At 30.9% G+C, this 18,537-nt stretch overlaps 1 protein-coding gene across 2 annotated transcripts; it reads left to right on the top strand.

Moving 5' to 3' along the window:
- Nucleotides 1–481: 481 nt before the first annotated feature.
- Nucleotides 482–18,225, top strand: LOC123267695 (E3 SUMO-protein ligase RanBP2-like). 2 transcript variants are annotated; one of them, XM_044732484.1, is made up of 6 exons: nucleotides 482–696; nucleotides 4,407–5,394; nucleotides 6,351–11,455; nucleotides 11,486–11,645; nucleotides 12,108–13,111; nucleotides 17,975–18,225. In XM_044732484.1, the coding sequence occupies exons 1-6, from the start codon at nucleotides 625–627 to the stop codon at nucleotides 18,161–18,163; spliced, it is 7,518 nt and encodes a 2,505-aa protein (XP_044588419.1). In that variant the 5' UTR covers nucleotides 482–624; the 3' UTR covers nucleotides 18,164–18,225. The 2 variants fall into 2 exon arrangements, with proteins under 2 accessions (XP_044588419.1, XP_044588418.1); XM_044732483.1 differs by having other exon boundaries at nucleotides 11,486–13,111.
- The last annotated feature ends 312 nt before the right edge of the window (nucleotides 18,226–18,537 follow it).

Raw genomic sequence — 18,537 nt, forward strand, 5'->3', positions numbered from 1 at the left:
TATTTTTAAGTTGGCAACATTAAGCTTGATTTTCACTGTTGATAAAAAAAACATGACAAAAGTTTTTTTTTTTTTATTTTAAATCAATTAAATTTATTAAATTATTATAAAAAATATTTAATAAAAAAATTCCACGTGTTAAAATTAAAAAATAAATTATTAGTAAAAATTTTTAGAACCATTTTTTTGTTGTTAAAAAAATTGACAGCTGTCAGCTAACTTCAGTATGAAAAAACTCACAAATCTGCAATTAGTAGCTTCTGTTTTTATAAAAAAATAATAAAAAAGAAAGTAATTATTAAAAAAACTGCACAGAAAATTTTTAACACAATTAAAAATAATTAAATACTTTATTTAACATGTAATAATAATTTTTTTATAACTTATTTGAATTTTCCAGAGTCTACTGCGCAGAGCGACCTGCGCAATAAAATCAATGCGCAGTGAGTTTACGCATATGTTAATTTTACTGAGAAAAAACCGCCATTTGAAACCAAGTGTGATCAACGGTTGGAATTTTAACGTTAAAAGTCCTGAAATAATTGCGATAATTACCTCAATAATTAAAAAAAACTAAATAAATCTTTATAATTGAATGTTATAAATTTATACGATTGTTTTAAGATGTTTCGAACAAAAACATCTGTTGATCGTCATGTCCAAGAATTGTTTCGTAAAATCACTGATGAAAAGGAGGTGAGTGAGGTTATTTTATGTATATATAGATATACGTATATATAGTAAATAAGCCTATCAACATGTCTCCGGCATTTTTTCGTAATTTCTCGAATAAATTTTCATGCCGGCATTAGTCATTTTTTCTTCCAGATTATATTTATCTTTTATCAGATTATTTGTGATAACTAAATCATTTTATTTCCGGATTTGACATTTTTTACAAAATGGCTCTTGTGATTTATTTATTTATTTATTATAAAAAACTTTTTTTTACTTATGTGTCAAGCCAAGGTCAACAATGCATTTAAGAATTTTTTTCAATCACTAAAATTAAATCAAAATATTTTTTGTTAATTTAATGAAAATTATGATACTAAAGTTAATTTAGCTGATATTTGATAATTATTTTAATAAATAAATTATGGCAAAAAAAAATTGATTTAGGAAATGAAAAATTAAAAAATGAAATTTTTTAAAAATAATTTGTTTGTTATAAATTAAATAAAATTAAAAAATGTTCAAGTGTCATAATTGAAAGACCTGTCAATTTTTGACATCTAAATTATTATGAAGAAATTTTAATAAAAAAATGTTTTACGTCAAAAAATTGAATAAAATTATGATACTAAAGTTAGCAGTCACTTGACTATTTTTAAATAAATTTTTTCTGAGATATTATTTTTAAGAAATTGAATTTTTTATTTATTTAAATTTCTACATGTCAATTTTTTTTGGGCATAATTTATATTAATAAAAGAATAAGCCAAATTTTGTGGTCAGTGGATTTATATGATAAAATAAGATTTATATGATGATAAGTATTAGGCTGTAAAATGCTTTATCTTTAAATACATAAATAAAGAAATTATCTTTTATCTTGTGAAATATTGAAATTTTTAAAGATATAAGCTCATCTCGATGTTACACTCATCAAGACGTTTCATTTGAGTATCCACATCAATTTTTTATATATTTTATATATTTATATATTTCACAAATACCATGTATATAAAATATATGAAAAATGTCTTGTGAGTACTTAAATGAAAAGTCTCGATGAGTGTAATATCAAAATGAGTTTATATCTTAAAAAATGTCAATAATTAAAAAATGACATTGTATCTTGTCAACTAATGATATTTTTTAAGATATAAGTTCATCCCGATGTTACACTTATCAAGAGCTTTCATTTGAGTACCCACATTAATTTTTCATATATTTTATATATCTATATATTTCATAAATACCATACATATAAAATATATAAAAAATGACATGTGGGTACTTAAATGAAAGGTCTTGATGAGTGTAACATCAAAATGAGTTTATATCTTAAAAAATGTCAATAATTAAAAAATGACATTGTATCTTGTCAACTAATGATATTTTTTAAGATATAAGCTCATTTCGATGTTACACTCATCGAGAGCTTTCATTTGAGTACCCACATCAATTTTTCATATATTTTATATATCTATATATTTCACAAATACCATATATATAAAATATATAAAAAATGACATGTGGGTACTTAAATGAAAGGTCTTGATGAGTGTAACATCAAAATGAGTTTATATCTTGAAAAATGTCAATAATTAAGAAATGACATTGTATCTTGTCAACTAATGATATTTTTTAAGATATAAGCTCATTTCGATGTTACACTCATCGAGAGCTTTCATTTGAGTACCCACATCAATTTTTCATATATTTTATATATCTATATATTTCACAAATACCATATATATAAAATATATAAAAAATGACATGTGGGTACTTAAATGAAAGGTCTTGATGAGTGTAACATCAAAATGAGTTTATATCTTAAAAAATGTCAATAATTAAGAAATGATATTGTATCTTGTCAACTAATGATATTTTTTAAGATATAAGCTCATTCCGATGTTACACTCATCGAGAGCTTTCATTTGAATACCCACATCAATTTTTCATATATTCTATATATTTACATATATGCATACATGAAAAATATATCAAAATGCATGTGGGTACTCAAATGAAAGCTCTTGATGAGTGTAACATCGGGATGAGCTTATATCATTAAAAATGTCAATATTTCACAAGATTCAATGTCATTTCTTAATTATTGACATTTTTTAAGAGATAATTTCATTTTGATGTTACACTCATTGAGACCTTTCATTTAACTACCCACATGGCATTTTATATATATTTCATATATAGGGTATTTCTGAAATATATAAATATATAAAATATATGAAAAATTGATGTGGGTACTCAAATGAAAGGTCTCGATGAATGTAACATCGGGATGAGCTTATATCTTAAAAAATGTCAATATTTCACAAGATAAAAAATCATTTCTTAATTATGTCGCGTTATTGATGCCATAAGGGCGTATCCCGAAAAAAATACCCTTGAAAAGGCATAAGGGCGTATAAAAATTTTTTTTCCGGGAATCGACGTAGTTATGTCTGAAACGCGTAGAAATGACAAAAAAAATTTTTTTTCAAATTTGAAATTTTTTGGTACGCCCTTATGGCACCCAGGATACCTACCGGGAGCCATAAGGGCGTACCAAAAAATTTTTTTTTCGAGAAACAACGTATTTTTACTTGAAACGCGTAGAAATGACAAAAAAAAAATTTTTTTCTAATTTGAAATTTTTTTTGGTACGCCCTTATGGCCGCCAGTGGGTACCTCCGGTGCCATAAGGGCGTACCAAAAAATTTAAAATTTGAAAAAAATTTTTTTTCGTCATTTCTACGCGTTTCAAGTAAAAATACGTTGTTTCCCGAAAAAAAATTTTTTGGTGCGCCCTTATGGCTTCCGGTAGGTACCCTGGGTGCCATAAGGGCGTACCAAAATTTTTTTTGCATTTCTGCCCGGTTTAGGCATAACTACGTCGATTTCCGAATAAAATTTTTTGATACTCCCTTATGGCACCCGGGTGCCATAAGGGCATATAATAGGCTGATACGCCCTTATGGCATTTGTAACGCGATGTATCTAGAGACAGCATTTTTGAACACAGCCGTAATTACAATAAATTGACTACTGGTGAGAATGAAATAAAACCTCGAAAAAGCACAAATTCAAGTCAGGATTTTTGCAATGACATTAAATTTACCTTAAAAAAACCAATTTTATCATACTACTATTCTGGAAACAAAATTTTTCTTATTCTCTTAATAATATATATTAACTAACAATAAATATACTTCCCTCCCAAATAAATATTTATTGAATATTAAAAAATATTTATTAAATTAAATAATTGTCTTTAAATAAATTAAATTATCAATAATTAATAAACCTTCCTATCAGTGTGAAAAATTATTTTCAAAAATTGCATTTTTCATTTTTTTTAAATTTCTCAATTTTTTTTTTGAAAATTTTCAAGAATATATATTTTTAGCTCTAGAACTTGTTAAATTAATTGAAATAATTTTTACTTAATTGAAATAATGCTATTCTCTTGTTTATTTATTATTCAAAGATAAATATTGATGCTCCTCTCTTCAGAAATTAATAATTAATAATAATAGAATATTTGACCGTCATTGAATTTCTTGAACCAAGAAATTGTTAATTGAATAAAAGTATTTTTTTTCTCAGTGTAATTTATATTTTTCTAATTTTTTAAATTTACCATCTGAAATAATAAATTTTAAATAAATTAAATTTTTTAAATTTTTATCAAAAAAATAAATGATTATATGAATAAACTATTTTTAATTCCCCAGAGATCTCTCCGTTGTTACAACATAGCCAAGCTGTACTACCAAGTAGGTGATTTCGAGTCAGCTCGCAGGTACGTGTCAAACTATCTCGAACTAAAAGTAGAGTCAGCAGGAGCCTACAAACTACTAGCTCAAATCTACGAAGCCTTAGGCCAAAAAGAATCAGCTCTAGCACAATACCAGCTCTCACTCGAGCTAGACGCTCGCCAAGATGATTTAATCCTAAAAGTCTGCGAGTTGTTAATCGACGTGGATATCAGCTTAGACATCAACCGCATAAAGTACTGGGTGGACCGAGCAGGCGAAAAGTTTCCGCACCATCAAATAGTATTCCAATTAAAAGAGAAAATGTTATCCTCCGATCGTTCTGGAATTGATGACGACCTTGAAGGTCTAATTATTTCCGAATTATCCACCCGTCCATCAGACGTAATGTTGCGGGTTAAATTATTGAAGCATTACGTCGCTAAAAATCGGATTGATGACGCTTACCGGCACGCAATTGAAGCCGAAGCTAATTACATCTACCGCGACAATCTCCAGTGGTACGAAACTCTGGTTGATGTTCTGTCAATCTACAGAGAGACTAATACATTCAACCAATCATTCTGGATTAATTATCTCGCATCTTGGGAGAGATTCGCTGCGTTATCTTGCAAAGAAGGAGAAAAAGCTAAAACAATCCCCGAAGCGACTCAGATTATTCTCAATTTTGATTCTGCCTTGTATGAAGTCAAGCACCAGACTCATCAAAGCTCTAGTTTCATTGATCAAATGTTCCATCACATGTGGGGCCAGCTGCATTATCATCTAGCTTGTCTGCTGTTGCGTAAAGCTAAGCGCGAGCAAAAAAACTGGATTGAAACTGCAAGACTCAGCAGTCCGTTGTTACTCAGTGCGTTTCATACTTCTCCGATTGACCTGACTGGTTCCTGGGCTGCTAACTTGAAAGGTTCTTCAAAAACACTGGCGAGCTTGTGGCGCAAAGAAGGTAATGTAATATAATAATAATCTTCATTTATTAAGTAATGTTTTTACTAATCAATTTCTTTTTTTAAAATCATAATCAATGATATTAACTAATCAATTTTAAATAATTAAATAGATTATCCGGATACACCAATTATTGACAGGTTAAAAAACTTATTGATCTAATTATTGACATACCTTAGCCCCTATTATTGACACCTATACTAAGCATGCCTAGAATCATCTGCTTATTCTTATTTATCCAAACTTATTATTAAGTAATCAATTTTATTAAAGTTTATTAATAATAATTTCCATAAATGATACATTACTTTTAAAAATATAAAAATTAATTTAAAAATAATTTATTGAATCAGAAGAGTTCAAACTCTTACAGTAAATTTTTTAGATTAAAGTAAAAAAAAAGGCGTCTTAGCGCTGTCGACTGGCTGTCAATATGAGATTCAACTTAAAAATTATCAACTAGTTATTGACACCCATTATTTAAAAATTATAAAGGAAACAATTAATTTCGATTATTCAATTTTATAAATTTTTCATATATTGTTAATTAAAAAAAAAAAAAAAAGATCATTTTATTAGGCGAAGAAATTAATTTAAACAGCATTAAAAAAAAAAATGCTTTTCTAATTAAAGTTGTTAAGAAAATAAACGTTCGTAAGGTTTGTTCTGGTGCTTTTATTTTTTTTTAATAATTAATATTTAATATTTTGAACTGACAGTAATTTTTTTTTTCAATTTTTTAATTAATTAGAATTTAATAAAAATTTATATGACAGTTATTCTTATTACAGATAATTAAATATATTTAAAAATTATTTAGGATGTCAATATTTAGACCCCTGTCAATAAGTGGGGCTTTTACCTTATATAAAAAAAAACTTTTCAGCTTTATCTTTAATATGACTTTATGTATTAGTATACAACAATCATATATTATCTCTGTCTGTCTGATAGGTTGTTATCGTTGCAGCCAAGCTGCTCACGTCTTACAAGATTACGCGCGCGACAATCCCAAAAAACTAATGGACAAAATAGAAGAATTCATGAACAATTCTTGGCGCGAAAATATCTACCGTAAAATATTTAACAAAACTCACGAAATAACCAATTCATACTTTGTCAAAAATTCCGGTCAGAATCCCCCATTGAGGCTCTTGTCCTCCAACGAATTAAAGCAGTACGACGAAGAGTCAAAAGAAGTGTACCCAGATTCGCTTCATCACCATGTATGGTTAGGAATTGTTAACAAACCTCGTCTAAAATCCAACGAAGATCTAGGACCTTACCCCAACGAATACTCCCACGTGTTTCCCAATTTACAATTGTCGGTTTATAATCTAAGCCAAGCTTCCCCCGATAGTTTAGGAGTTCTAGATATCGATGCGTTTTTAAACGCCACTATCCTGTGCTCGCTAAAGATAGTCGAAGAGCAGCAAAAGAACGGGTTATTGTCGCCCGAAAGAATGCCAACTTTACCAGCAGACTTGACTACTAGTCTCTGTAGCTCGGTTCAGGAAAAATGGTGGTTATATGCTTACAAAATCTACCGAAGGTCGGAAATTATAAGGTGTGATATTGGAGAAATACGCCAGGAAGTTCAGCGAGGATTGGAAGTAATCCGCTGCATTGGCAGTCATGGTCTCCATCCTAGTATTTTAGTCCAGCTGGCTAGAATTTTCCAACACCGCTGTAAGTTATTAAAAGACAAAGATAGCAATGACTTGCCCTTTATTCAAGCAAGATGCGAGCTTTATTGGTCCGCCGCAGTTCCTTTGTTGGAAAGATTGCTCAATAATCAGCAAATCCGGATGATTAACACCCGAATTTTTGACTACCAAGGCAAAGAAATGAACAATGTAGAACTCAGCAACTCCTTAGAAGAAGGCAGATTATTAGTTGCGTGCAAATACATTAGGGATAGAAATTACGAGCAAGCTAGTGACATTCTTACGTCGCTAAAGTGTCCTGAAGCTTCCTTCCATCAAGGAGAAATTTACAAAAAACTTGCTGATGAATTAATTGAATCCTTACCTAAAGAGAGTATCACCTCCTCAATTAGATCTCAGTACAATATAATGCTAACGAAAGCTAGAAATTGCTTTTACTTAACACTAGACCGCTTGCGCAGTCCAGGAATAAATCCTAACCACCCCTTAAACGCGGAGTTAGGGAGTAGGTTAGCGAGTATTGAAGACGAATTGTGGAGAAATGATGCTAAGAATGACGGAGATAATGGATCCGATGAAAGTTACTCATCTGCTCACAGTATTACCGAACAATTAGCTAATTCTACGATTAACCCCAGCACTATTACTCCCCGCCGTAATCATAGAACCCCTAAATTATCTAGCACACCCCGTCAATACCCCAACAGTGAATTAGATATCACTCGCAGCAGAATTCAGATGGAAGCCCGGCCAAGTCCGGAGCGCCTTGATGCTCAAATTAGGCAACTGCTTTACACTAAAGACAACATTCTGCACAGTGTCATGGACCAGCAGAAGACTCTTTTGGAGTCTAATAAGGCTTTAACTGAGTCTAATAGACAGTTACAGTCAATTGTTGAAGAGCTGAGGAAGGAAATGGCTGAGTTTAGACTCGAAGCTAAAAAGCCTAAAAGAACTGCTAGTGCTAATCAGTATGATGATGATCCTTACAACTATGAGGAAGATTACAGTGATGTAAGTTATGGCGTTCAAAGTAACATAACTCAGCCGACTCAGCCAATTCAGCCAATCCAACCGACTTTACCTATTCAGCCAAACGTTTATCAGCCACGTTATCCATACTCGCCTTATAACCAGCTTAATTATTACTCAGGATTGCCATATAGTGACCTAAACCTCCCACAATTCTTCCCTCCGAGGTACCCACTAGGTCTCTATCCCCCAGACCGCAATCTTGTACCCAAAGTCCCGGATATGATCCAACAAGGCATGATCCAGCCGAACTTATTCAACCCACTGCTAAACCAATTCAATGATACAATTGTCCCGGTCTCTCCCCAACAAATACCAGTTCCACAACTTAGCACGGACTTGCCCAGTAATATTTTAGCTCCTAAAGATACTGCCACTATAAAAAATGCCCCAGTAAACAAAGAGCCACCTGTTAATGTAACTATTACCAGTTCTGATATTGTACCCACTAGCGCTCCGTTTGTTCAACCAACTTTGAGTATTGTAATTCCTCCCCAGCATCGAAAAGTCACTACTGTTGCTAATACTAATGCTAATGCTAACTCACAAGTAACTAGTACCCCGCATAATTACCAGATTTTAATGCCAACAGGCGCTAAAATCCCAACCTCTTCAAATCTATCGTCCATTTTCAGCAACTCTGTCTTTAATAGCAGTACAGATAAAATTAATGAAAGGAACACTAGTGTGGTATCAACTGGCTCTCATAACAGTTCAATTGAAGCTGTAGAAGTAGAACATGACCCTATCCCAGACTTCCAACCGATAATTCCGCTTCCAGCGGAAGTTAAAGTAACCACCGGTGAGGAAGATGAACAAACGCTATTTTGCGCTAGGGCAAAATTATTTAGGTTTTTTGAGAAAGAATGGAAGGATAGAGGGGTTGGGAATGTTAAACTTTTGAGAAACAAAGAGGGAAAAGTGCGCTTGTTGATGAGAAGAGAGCAAGTCTTGAAGATTTGTGCTAATCATTTACTTTCTCCTGATATGGAGCTTAAGGCTATGCCGAATAATGATAAAGCTTGGACCTGGGCGGCTAATGATTACGCTGATGAGGAGGTTAGGTTGGAGAAACTTTGTATTAAGTTTAAGTTAGTTGAGGAAGCTCAGTTGTTTAAGGAAGCGTTTGATAAAGCTAAACAATCTGTTCCTGTTTCTCCACCGAAAAATAAAGAGTTGGGTAAAAATGATTTGTCTAAAGAAATTGGCAATGATTCTCCGGCAGATGGCAATAAGTCTTCAATTATGGTTGGAGGATTTTCATTTTCTTCTACCCCAGTTATTCAATCAACTATAGCTAGTGATAATAATAAATTGAAACAAGAAGAATCATCAAAGCCTAGTCCATTTGCTGGATTTTCATTTAGTAAAAGTGAACCAACTGTTCCAAGTGGATTTAGTTTTAATAAAAATATATCGGAAGCTGATATTTCCAGTACTAAACCTGCCTTGCGAAAGCCTCAGCAAGCTCCCAATTCTGTCCCAACAACAACTAGCTCTAAAATTACTGGGGTGATAAATGACGACAATGAAGCTGTATTATTTAACAAAAATGTAAGCTTAATGCGCAGCTCTGGTGAATCTGGACAGTGGAAGGACCGTGGAACAGGTTCCTTGATGCTCTTATTAAATGAAAAGTCGCACAAATTGCGTATATTGATGCGAAAGTCAGACACTCAAAAATTGTGCATCAACCAGACTTTAACGAACAATTTTGTAGTGATGAATCTAAGCGGAGCTTCCAATGTAATTTGCTGGGCATCAACTGAGTCAAATAAATCAGGAAAACATGAAACTTACGCAGTGTCTTTTAAAGATGCAGCTGAGGCTGAGGAATTTAGTGATAAGATTCATCGCTTGGTCAAGTTGATGGTCAACAATTCAAATGAAATCCCTGGGGAATATATTTCTAAAACTGGGAAGATTGTGAAGATAATTGAGGGTACTAGTGGCGCTAAAGAAGTTTCTAAGTCGCTGTCTGAAATGTTTAAACCAGCTGTTGGTTCTTGGGAGTGTGCTAGTTGTTATACTAGAAATAATGCGGGGGTTGGGCAATGTGTAGCTTGTTCTGCTCCATCAGAACCTCAGAAGCCAGTCACTGAAATTAAGCAACCAGTTTCAGCACAAATTGTTAATTCTAATTCTAATCAATCATTTGGTGGATTATTCAAACCACAACCTGATACTTGGGAATGTAAAATGTGTTATATCCGCAATTCTAAGTCAGATTATTACTGCGTAGCTTGTGATAGTCCAGTTGATCCTTCAATGCCTGAAAAACCAAAACCAAATGACACATTAAGCTCCGCACCTGGACAAACATTTACTTTTGGAATTCCAAAAGGAACAACAGCAGGACAATCAGCAAGTTTGTTCACAGATATGCTAAAAACCCAAAAAGAATCAACAACAACAACAACAGGATTTTCATTTGGCTTCAACCAACCTTCTAAAGAAGGTTTAGGTAGCTTCACATTTAAAGCACCAGGCACTGATGCTCCAGGAGAAAGCAAGCCTTTAGACTTCAGTGGATTTGGCCAAAAATCAGAAAAAGATTTTGGGTTTGGAACAAAGAAACTTGAACCTCCAGCAAACACCTTTGCATTTGGCTCCCCTGGAAAGTCATTTGACTTCCAATTCTCCAAATCTCCTGTAAAATCCCCCGGAGCTGGAGATGTGAGTGAAGACGAGGTTGCTGAAAGCGAGGATGTTTACTTTACACCGGTAATACCGCTGCCTGATAAGATTGACGTGAAAACTGGGGAAGAAGATGAAGAGGTTCTTTACTGCCATCGTGCTAAGTTGTTTAGATACGACGCTAAGACTAAGGAATGGAAAGAACGTGGGTTAGGTGATCTTAAGATACTTAAGAATGATAAGAGTAATAAGACTAGGTTTGTGATGCGGCGAGAACAGACTCTTAAGTTGTGTCTTAATCATTTTGTGACGGAAGACTTGGAGATTAGTAAGAAAGATGATAAAACTTGGATGTGGCACGCGGCTGATTATAGCGATGGAGAAATTGAGTATGCTCAGTTTGCGTGTAGGTTTAAGACGCCGGAAATTGCGGGGGAGTTTAAGGAAGCTGCTGATTTGGCTATTGCTAATTTGGTAAGTGATTCTGTTAAGGAATTTGAATCTTCAGCCCAAAAATCAGTCCAGAAATCAGACCAAAAATCAGCTGTTAATGAAATTCAAGTAGTTTATGAGCGTAAAGTTACAGAAGAAGAAAAAAACGCAGCTTTGAAATTACAATTACCGGAAAACTTTTATGCTTATAAGCAAAAAGAAGATTGTCAAGGATGTCGAGGATGTAAAGAAGATATTTCTTTGTTTGAAAGTGAAAAAACTCAATCAGAAGTTGATAAAACAGAAACTGATAAATCAGCGGCTGATAAATCAGCCGCAACGCCTCTAAATATTAAATTAGCTCCACCCAAATTAAGCCCTTCACCTTTAAAAGCTCCTACATCTGCTCCAACAACTACCTCAATGAATTTCGGAGCAACATTTTCATTTGGCACTTCAGCACCTTCTTTTGGAGCAACTCCAGTATTTGGTGGCGCCACTAATGATAAGGATAAAAAAACAAGCTTTAGTTTCGGAAGTTTTTCCGAATCTTCTGCAGAAAAATCACCTAATTTATTTGGCGGGAAAACTATTTGCAGTCCTTCATCTGTGAATTTTGGCAAAAGCCAGGCTTTTAATAAGACTTTTGGAGAAACACAAACTCCTGGGTGGACTTTCGGATCTTCTGGGTCTAATAATTCCATATTTGGTGGAGCTAGTGCCAAACCTGAAGCCAATCTATCCTTTTCCAGTTTTGGAACTAATTCTGTTGGATCTAAACCTGAACCTATCTTCGGATCAATTGCTAATGATTCAAGCCCAGTATCTTTTGGCAGCTTGGCTAAATCAGTAACTAGCACTAGCACACCTCCAACAACCACACCAACAACTACTAGTTCAGTTTTTGGATTCTCTTCAACTCCATCAACAATCTTTGGAAGTTCAATTTTTGGCGGGAAAGTCTTTGAATCAGCTAACATGACTTTTGGTTCAGCAAATACTGACACTAAGGTAACTTCTGCAGAAGTTGCACAAAAAACTGAAGGATCTAACGCGTTTTTGAACACAGATAACATTGCAACCTTTTCGAGTTTAGCTTCTAATGCAGATCAGCCTATAAGCTTTAAAACAGACCCTAATTTCTCTTTTGCTGGAGCTGGACAGTCCCTATTTGGTGCCAAACCTTCTCCTCCGGGTAAAGTAGAGAAAGCTTTGACAACAGATGATAAAGAAGAGGATGATAAGGAAGAAAATGATGAAGGGCAAGAGTATGATCCTCATTACGAGCCGATAATTCCTTTGCCAGATGCAATTGAAGTCTGGACTGGAGAAGAGGAAGAAGAGAAATTGTTCAGCCAGCGTGCTAAATTGTACAGATATGAAACGGAGACCAAAGAGTGGAAGGAAAGAGGTGTTGGTGATATGAAACTGCTTTACCATAGTGAGAAAGGGACTTACCGACTGCTGCTAAGGAGGGAACAGATACACAAAATTGTCTGTAATTTTTCTATATCGCCAGAATTAGAGTTCCAACCTTTGAAGACTTCGGACAGAAGTTTGATGTGGGTGGGAATGAATTTTATAGAAGGGGAGCTTGTTTTAGAGAAATTGGCGGTGAGATTTAAGAATCCGCAGATTGCGAAGGAGTTTAAGGAAGCGGTGGAAAATGCGCAGAAGAATTTGAGGGAGAGACCGAGGAATAATGAGTATCAGGAGTATCAGGTGGAGGATGATGAGGAGGATAATGAAGATGATGATGAACACTCGATGATGTTTGAACGGGATGCTAGGTTGTTTTATTTGGATGGTGGGGATTGGCATCCTATGGCTGATGGGATGGTTAAAATGTTTTATGACTCGGATTTGTATGGAGCGAGGATCATTTTTGAGACGGGATCTGCAGAGCTGATTTGTAATTGTGTTATTACTGTTGAAACGGAAATGCAGGTAAGATTTTTTGGTTATAAAAGGGCGGGAAAATTTTTTTTGGTACAAAATTTTGAAAATTAAGTTAAATATATAAAAATTTTTAGAATTTGTAAAGAATTGCAATTTTTTTAAGAGTTTTTTGTTTTATGAAAAAATGAAAAAAAAAGGGTTTAGTTGCAATGAATATGAAAAATCTATAAGAAAAATTTTGTTTCAAAGATAGTATGAAAAATGAAGTTGTATCTTGGGAACTATTGAGATTTTTAAAGATATAAGCTCATTTTGATGCTACACTCGTCGAGAGCTTTCATTTGAGTACCCACATCAATTTTTCATATATTTTATATATTTATATATTTCACAAATATCATATATATAAAATATATAAAAAATGCCATGTGGGTACTTAAATGAAAAGTCTCGATGAGTGTAACATCGAAATTTGATATCTTAAAAAATATTAATAACTAAGAAACTACCTTGTATCTTGTGAACAGCTGACTTTTTTAAAGGTATAAGCTCATTTTAATGTTACACTCATGAAGACCTTTCATTTGAGTACCCATATCAATTTTTCATATATTTTATATATTTATATATATTTCAAAAATACCATATATATAAAATATATAAAAAATGCCATGTGGGTGTTTAAATGAAAGCTCTCGATAAGTGTAATATCAAAATGAGTTTATATCTTAAAATATGTCAATAATTATGAAATGACCTTGTATCTTGTGAACTATTGACATTTTTAAAGATATAAGCTCATTTTGATGTCGCACTTATCGAGACCTTTGATTTGAGTACCCACATCAATTTTTCATATATTTTATATATTTATATATTTCAAAAATACCATATATATAAAATATATAAAAAATGCCATGTGGGTGTTTAAATGAAAGCTCTCGATAAGTGTAATCTCAACATGAGTTTATATCTTAAGAAATGTCAATAATTATGAAATGACCTTGTATCTTGTGAACTATTGACATTTTCAAAGATATAAGCTCATTTTGATGTTGCACTTATCGAGACCTTTGATTTGAGTACCCACATCAATTTTTTATATATTTTATATATTTATATATTTCACAAATATCATATATATAAAATATATAAAAAATGCCATGTGGGTGTTTAAATAAAAGCTGTCGATAAGTGTAATATCAAAATGAGTTTATATCTTAAAAAATGTCAATAATTATGAAATGACCTTGTATCTTGTGAACTATTGACATTTTTAAAGATATAAGCTCATTTTGATGTTACACTCATGAGGACCTTTCATTTGAGTACCCACATCAATTTTTCATATATTTTATATATTTATATATTTCACAAATACCATATATATAAAATATATAAAAAATGCCATGTGGGTGTTTAAATGAAAGCTCTCGATAAGTGTAATATCAAAATGAGTTTATATCTTAAGAAATGTCAATAATTATGAAATGACCTTGTATCTTGTGAACTATTGACATTTTTAAAGATATAAGCTCATTTTGATGTCGCACTTATCGAGACCTTTGATTTGAGTACCCACATCAATTTTTTATATATTTTATATATTTATATATTTCACAAATACCGTATATATCAAATATATAAAAAATGCCATGTGGTTGTTTAAATGAAAGCTATCGATAAGTGTAATATCAAAATGAGTTTATATCTTAAAATATGTCAATAATTATGAAATGACCTTGTATCTTGTGAACTATTGACATTTTTAAAGATATAAGCTCGTCCTGATATTACACTCGTCGAGACCTTTGATTTAAGTACCCACATCAATTTTTTATATATTTTATATATTTATATATTTCACAAATATCATATATATAAAATATATCAAAAATACCATGTGGGTACTTAAATGAAAGGTCTCGATGAGTGTAACACCGAAATGAGTTTATATCTTAAAAAATGTCAATAACTAAGAAACTACCTTGTATCTTGTGAACATCGACATTTTTAAAGATATAAGCTCATTTTAATGTTACACTCATGAAGACCTTTCATTTGAGTACCCACATCAATTTTTCATATATTTTATATATTTATATATTTCAAAAATACCATATATATAAAATATATAAAAAATGCCATGTGGGTGTTTAAATGAAAGCTCTCGATAAGTGTAATCTCAACATGAGTTTATATCTTAAGAAATGTCAATAATTATGAAATGACCTTGTATCTTGTGAACTATTGACATTTTCAAAGATATAAGCTCATTTTGATGTTGCACTTATCGAGACCTTTGATTTGAGTACCCACATCAATTTTTTATATATTTTATATATTTATATATTTCACAAATATCATATATATAAAATATATAAAAAATGCCATGTGGGTGTTTAAATAAAAGCTGTCGATAAGTGTAATATCAAAATGAGTTTATATCTTAAGAAATGTCAATAATTATGAAATGACCTTGTATCTTGTGAACTATTGACATTTTTAAAGATATAAGCTCATTTTGATGTCGCACTTATCGAGACCTTTGATTTGAGTACCCACATCAATTTTTTATATATTTTATATATTTATATATTTCACAAATACCGTATATATCAAATATATAAAAAATGCCATGTGGTTGTTTAAATGAAAGCTATCGATAAGTGTAATATCAAAATGAGTTTATATCTTAAAATATGTCAATAATTATGAAATGACCTTGTATCTTGTGAACTATTGACATTTTTAAAGATATAAGCTCGTCCTGATATTACACTCGTCGAGAGCTTTCATTTGAGTACCCACATCAATTTTTCATATATTTTATATATTTATATATTTCACAAATATCATATATATAAAATATATAAAAAATGCCATGTGGGTACTTAAATGAAAGGTCTCGATGAGTGTAACATCGAAATGAGTTGATATCTTAAAAAATATTAATAACTAAGAAACTACCTTGTATCTTGTGAACAACTGACATTTTTAAAGGTATAAGCTCATTTTGATGTTGCACTTATCGAGACCTTTGATTTAAGTACCCACATCAATTTTTTATATATTTTATATATTTATATATTTCACAAATATCATATATATAAAATATATCAAAAATACCATGTGGGTACTTAAATGAAAGGTCTCGATGAGTGTAACACCGAAATGAGTTTATATCTTAAAAAATGTCAATAACTAAGAAACTACCTTGTATCTTGTGAACATCGACATTTTTAAAGATATAAGCTCATTTTAATGTTACACTCATGAAGACCTTTCATTTGAGTACCCACATCAATTTTTCATATATTTTATATATTTATATATTTCAAAAATACCATATATATAAAATATATAAAAAATGCCATGTGGGTGTTTAAATGAAAGCTCTCGATAAGTGTAATCTCAACATGAGTTTATATCTTAAGAAATGTCAATAATTATGAAATGACCTTGTATCTTGTGAACTATTGACATTTTCAAAGATATAAGCTCATTTTGATGTTGCACTTATCGAGACCTTTGATTTGAGTACCCACATCAATTTTTTATATATTTTATATATTTATATATTTCACAAATATCATATATATAAAATATATAAAAAATGCCATGTGGGTGTTTAAATAAAAGCTGTCGATAAGTGTAATATCAAAATGAGTTTATATCTTAAAAAATGTCAATAATTATGAAATGACCTTGTATCTTGTGAACTATTGACATTTTTAAAGATATAAGCTCATTTTGATGTTACACTCATGAGGACCTTTCATTTGAGTACCCACATCAATTTTTCATATATTTTATATATTTATATATTTCACAAATACCATATATATAAAATATATAAAAAATGCCATGTGGGTGTTTAAATGAAAGCTCTCGATAAGTGTAATATCAAAATGAGTTTATATCTTAAGAAATGTCAATAATTATGAAATGACCTTGTATCTTGTGAACTATTGACATTTTTAAAGATATAAGCTCATTTTGATGTCGCACTTATCGAGACCTTTGATTTGAGTACCCACATCAATTTTTTATATATTTTATATATTTATATATTTCACAAATACCGTATATATAAAATATATAAAAAATGCCATGTGGTTGTTTAAATGAAAGCTATCGATAAGTGTAATATCAAAATGAGTTTATATCTTAAAATATGTCAATAATTATGAAATGACCTTGTATCTTGTGAACTATTGACATTTTTAAAGATATAAGCTCGTCCTGATATTACACTCGTCGAGAGCTTTCATTTGAGTACCCACATCAATTTTTCATATATTTTATATATTTATATATTTCACAAATATCATATATATAAAATATATAAAAAATGCCATGTGGGTACTTAAATGAAAGGTCTCGATGAGTGTAACATCGAAATGAGTTGATATCTTAAAAAATGTCAATAATTAAGAAATCAAATTGTATCTTGTCAACTAATGACATTTTTAAAGATATAAGCTCACCCTGATATTACACTTATCGAGACCTTTCATTTGAGTACCCACATCAATTTTTCATATATTTTATATATTTATATATTTTACATCTATGTATATATGAAAAATATATCAGAAATGCATGTGGGTACTCAAATGAAAGCTCTTGATGAGTGTAACATCAGGATGAGCTTATATCTTTAAAAACGTCAATATATAAGAAAGTACAGTGCAATTTAACAAAAGTCATTATTTATTTAATAGAACAAAATTCTAATTATTTACATTTCACAAGTCAATGCAGTCACGTAGTGACTGCATGGTCGCTTTTTAAGAATTAAACTACAAAAAGGGCCAAATTGAACACCAAAAAAATTTTTTTATACGCCTTTTTTTACTTTTCATTTATTGTATAATTAATTACTCTATTTTATTTTATTCCATCAAGGTCGACAAAAACGAATGCATATGGACTGCAATCGATGATGCATTCGAACCATCGGTACAACGTACTCTCAAAGCTCAATTTTCAAACGAAGACTCGGCAGAAGAAATGTTCATGAACTTCCATGACGGTCAAGACTATGCTCGTCAAGCTCATATTACTAATGTCGGTGATTATTCATCGGGTAGATAATATCATTTTTCTTCTATCACTTCTATTATTTAAAACCAAAATTTTTTTTAACTGCATCACAAAAATAAAAAAAAACAATTTTTAGATTTCTTCTTTCATATTTAAAAATTTAAATAATAAAAATTATTTAAATAATAAAAATTATTTAAATAATAAAAATTATTTAAATAATAAAAATTATTTAAATAATAAAAATTATTTAAATAATAAAAATTATTTAAATAATAAAAATTATTTAAATGATAAAAATTATTTAAATAATAAAAATTATTTAAATAATTAAAATTATTTTTTTATTTTACACGATAAAAAAATTCAAATATAAAATAGAAAATTATTAAAAAATTAATTTTTTTTATTTTTTTTTTTTTTTT

This window comes from Cotesia glomerata, linkage group LG6 (assembly GCF_020080835.1).
Source record: "Cotesia glomerata isolate CgM1 linkage group LG6, MPM_Cglom_v2.3, whole genome shotgun sequence".
Classification (NCBI taxonomy): Eukaryota; Metazoa; Arthropoda; class Insecta; order Hymenoptera; family Braconidae; genus Cotesia; species Cotesia glomerata.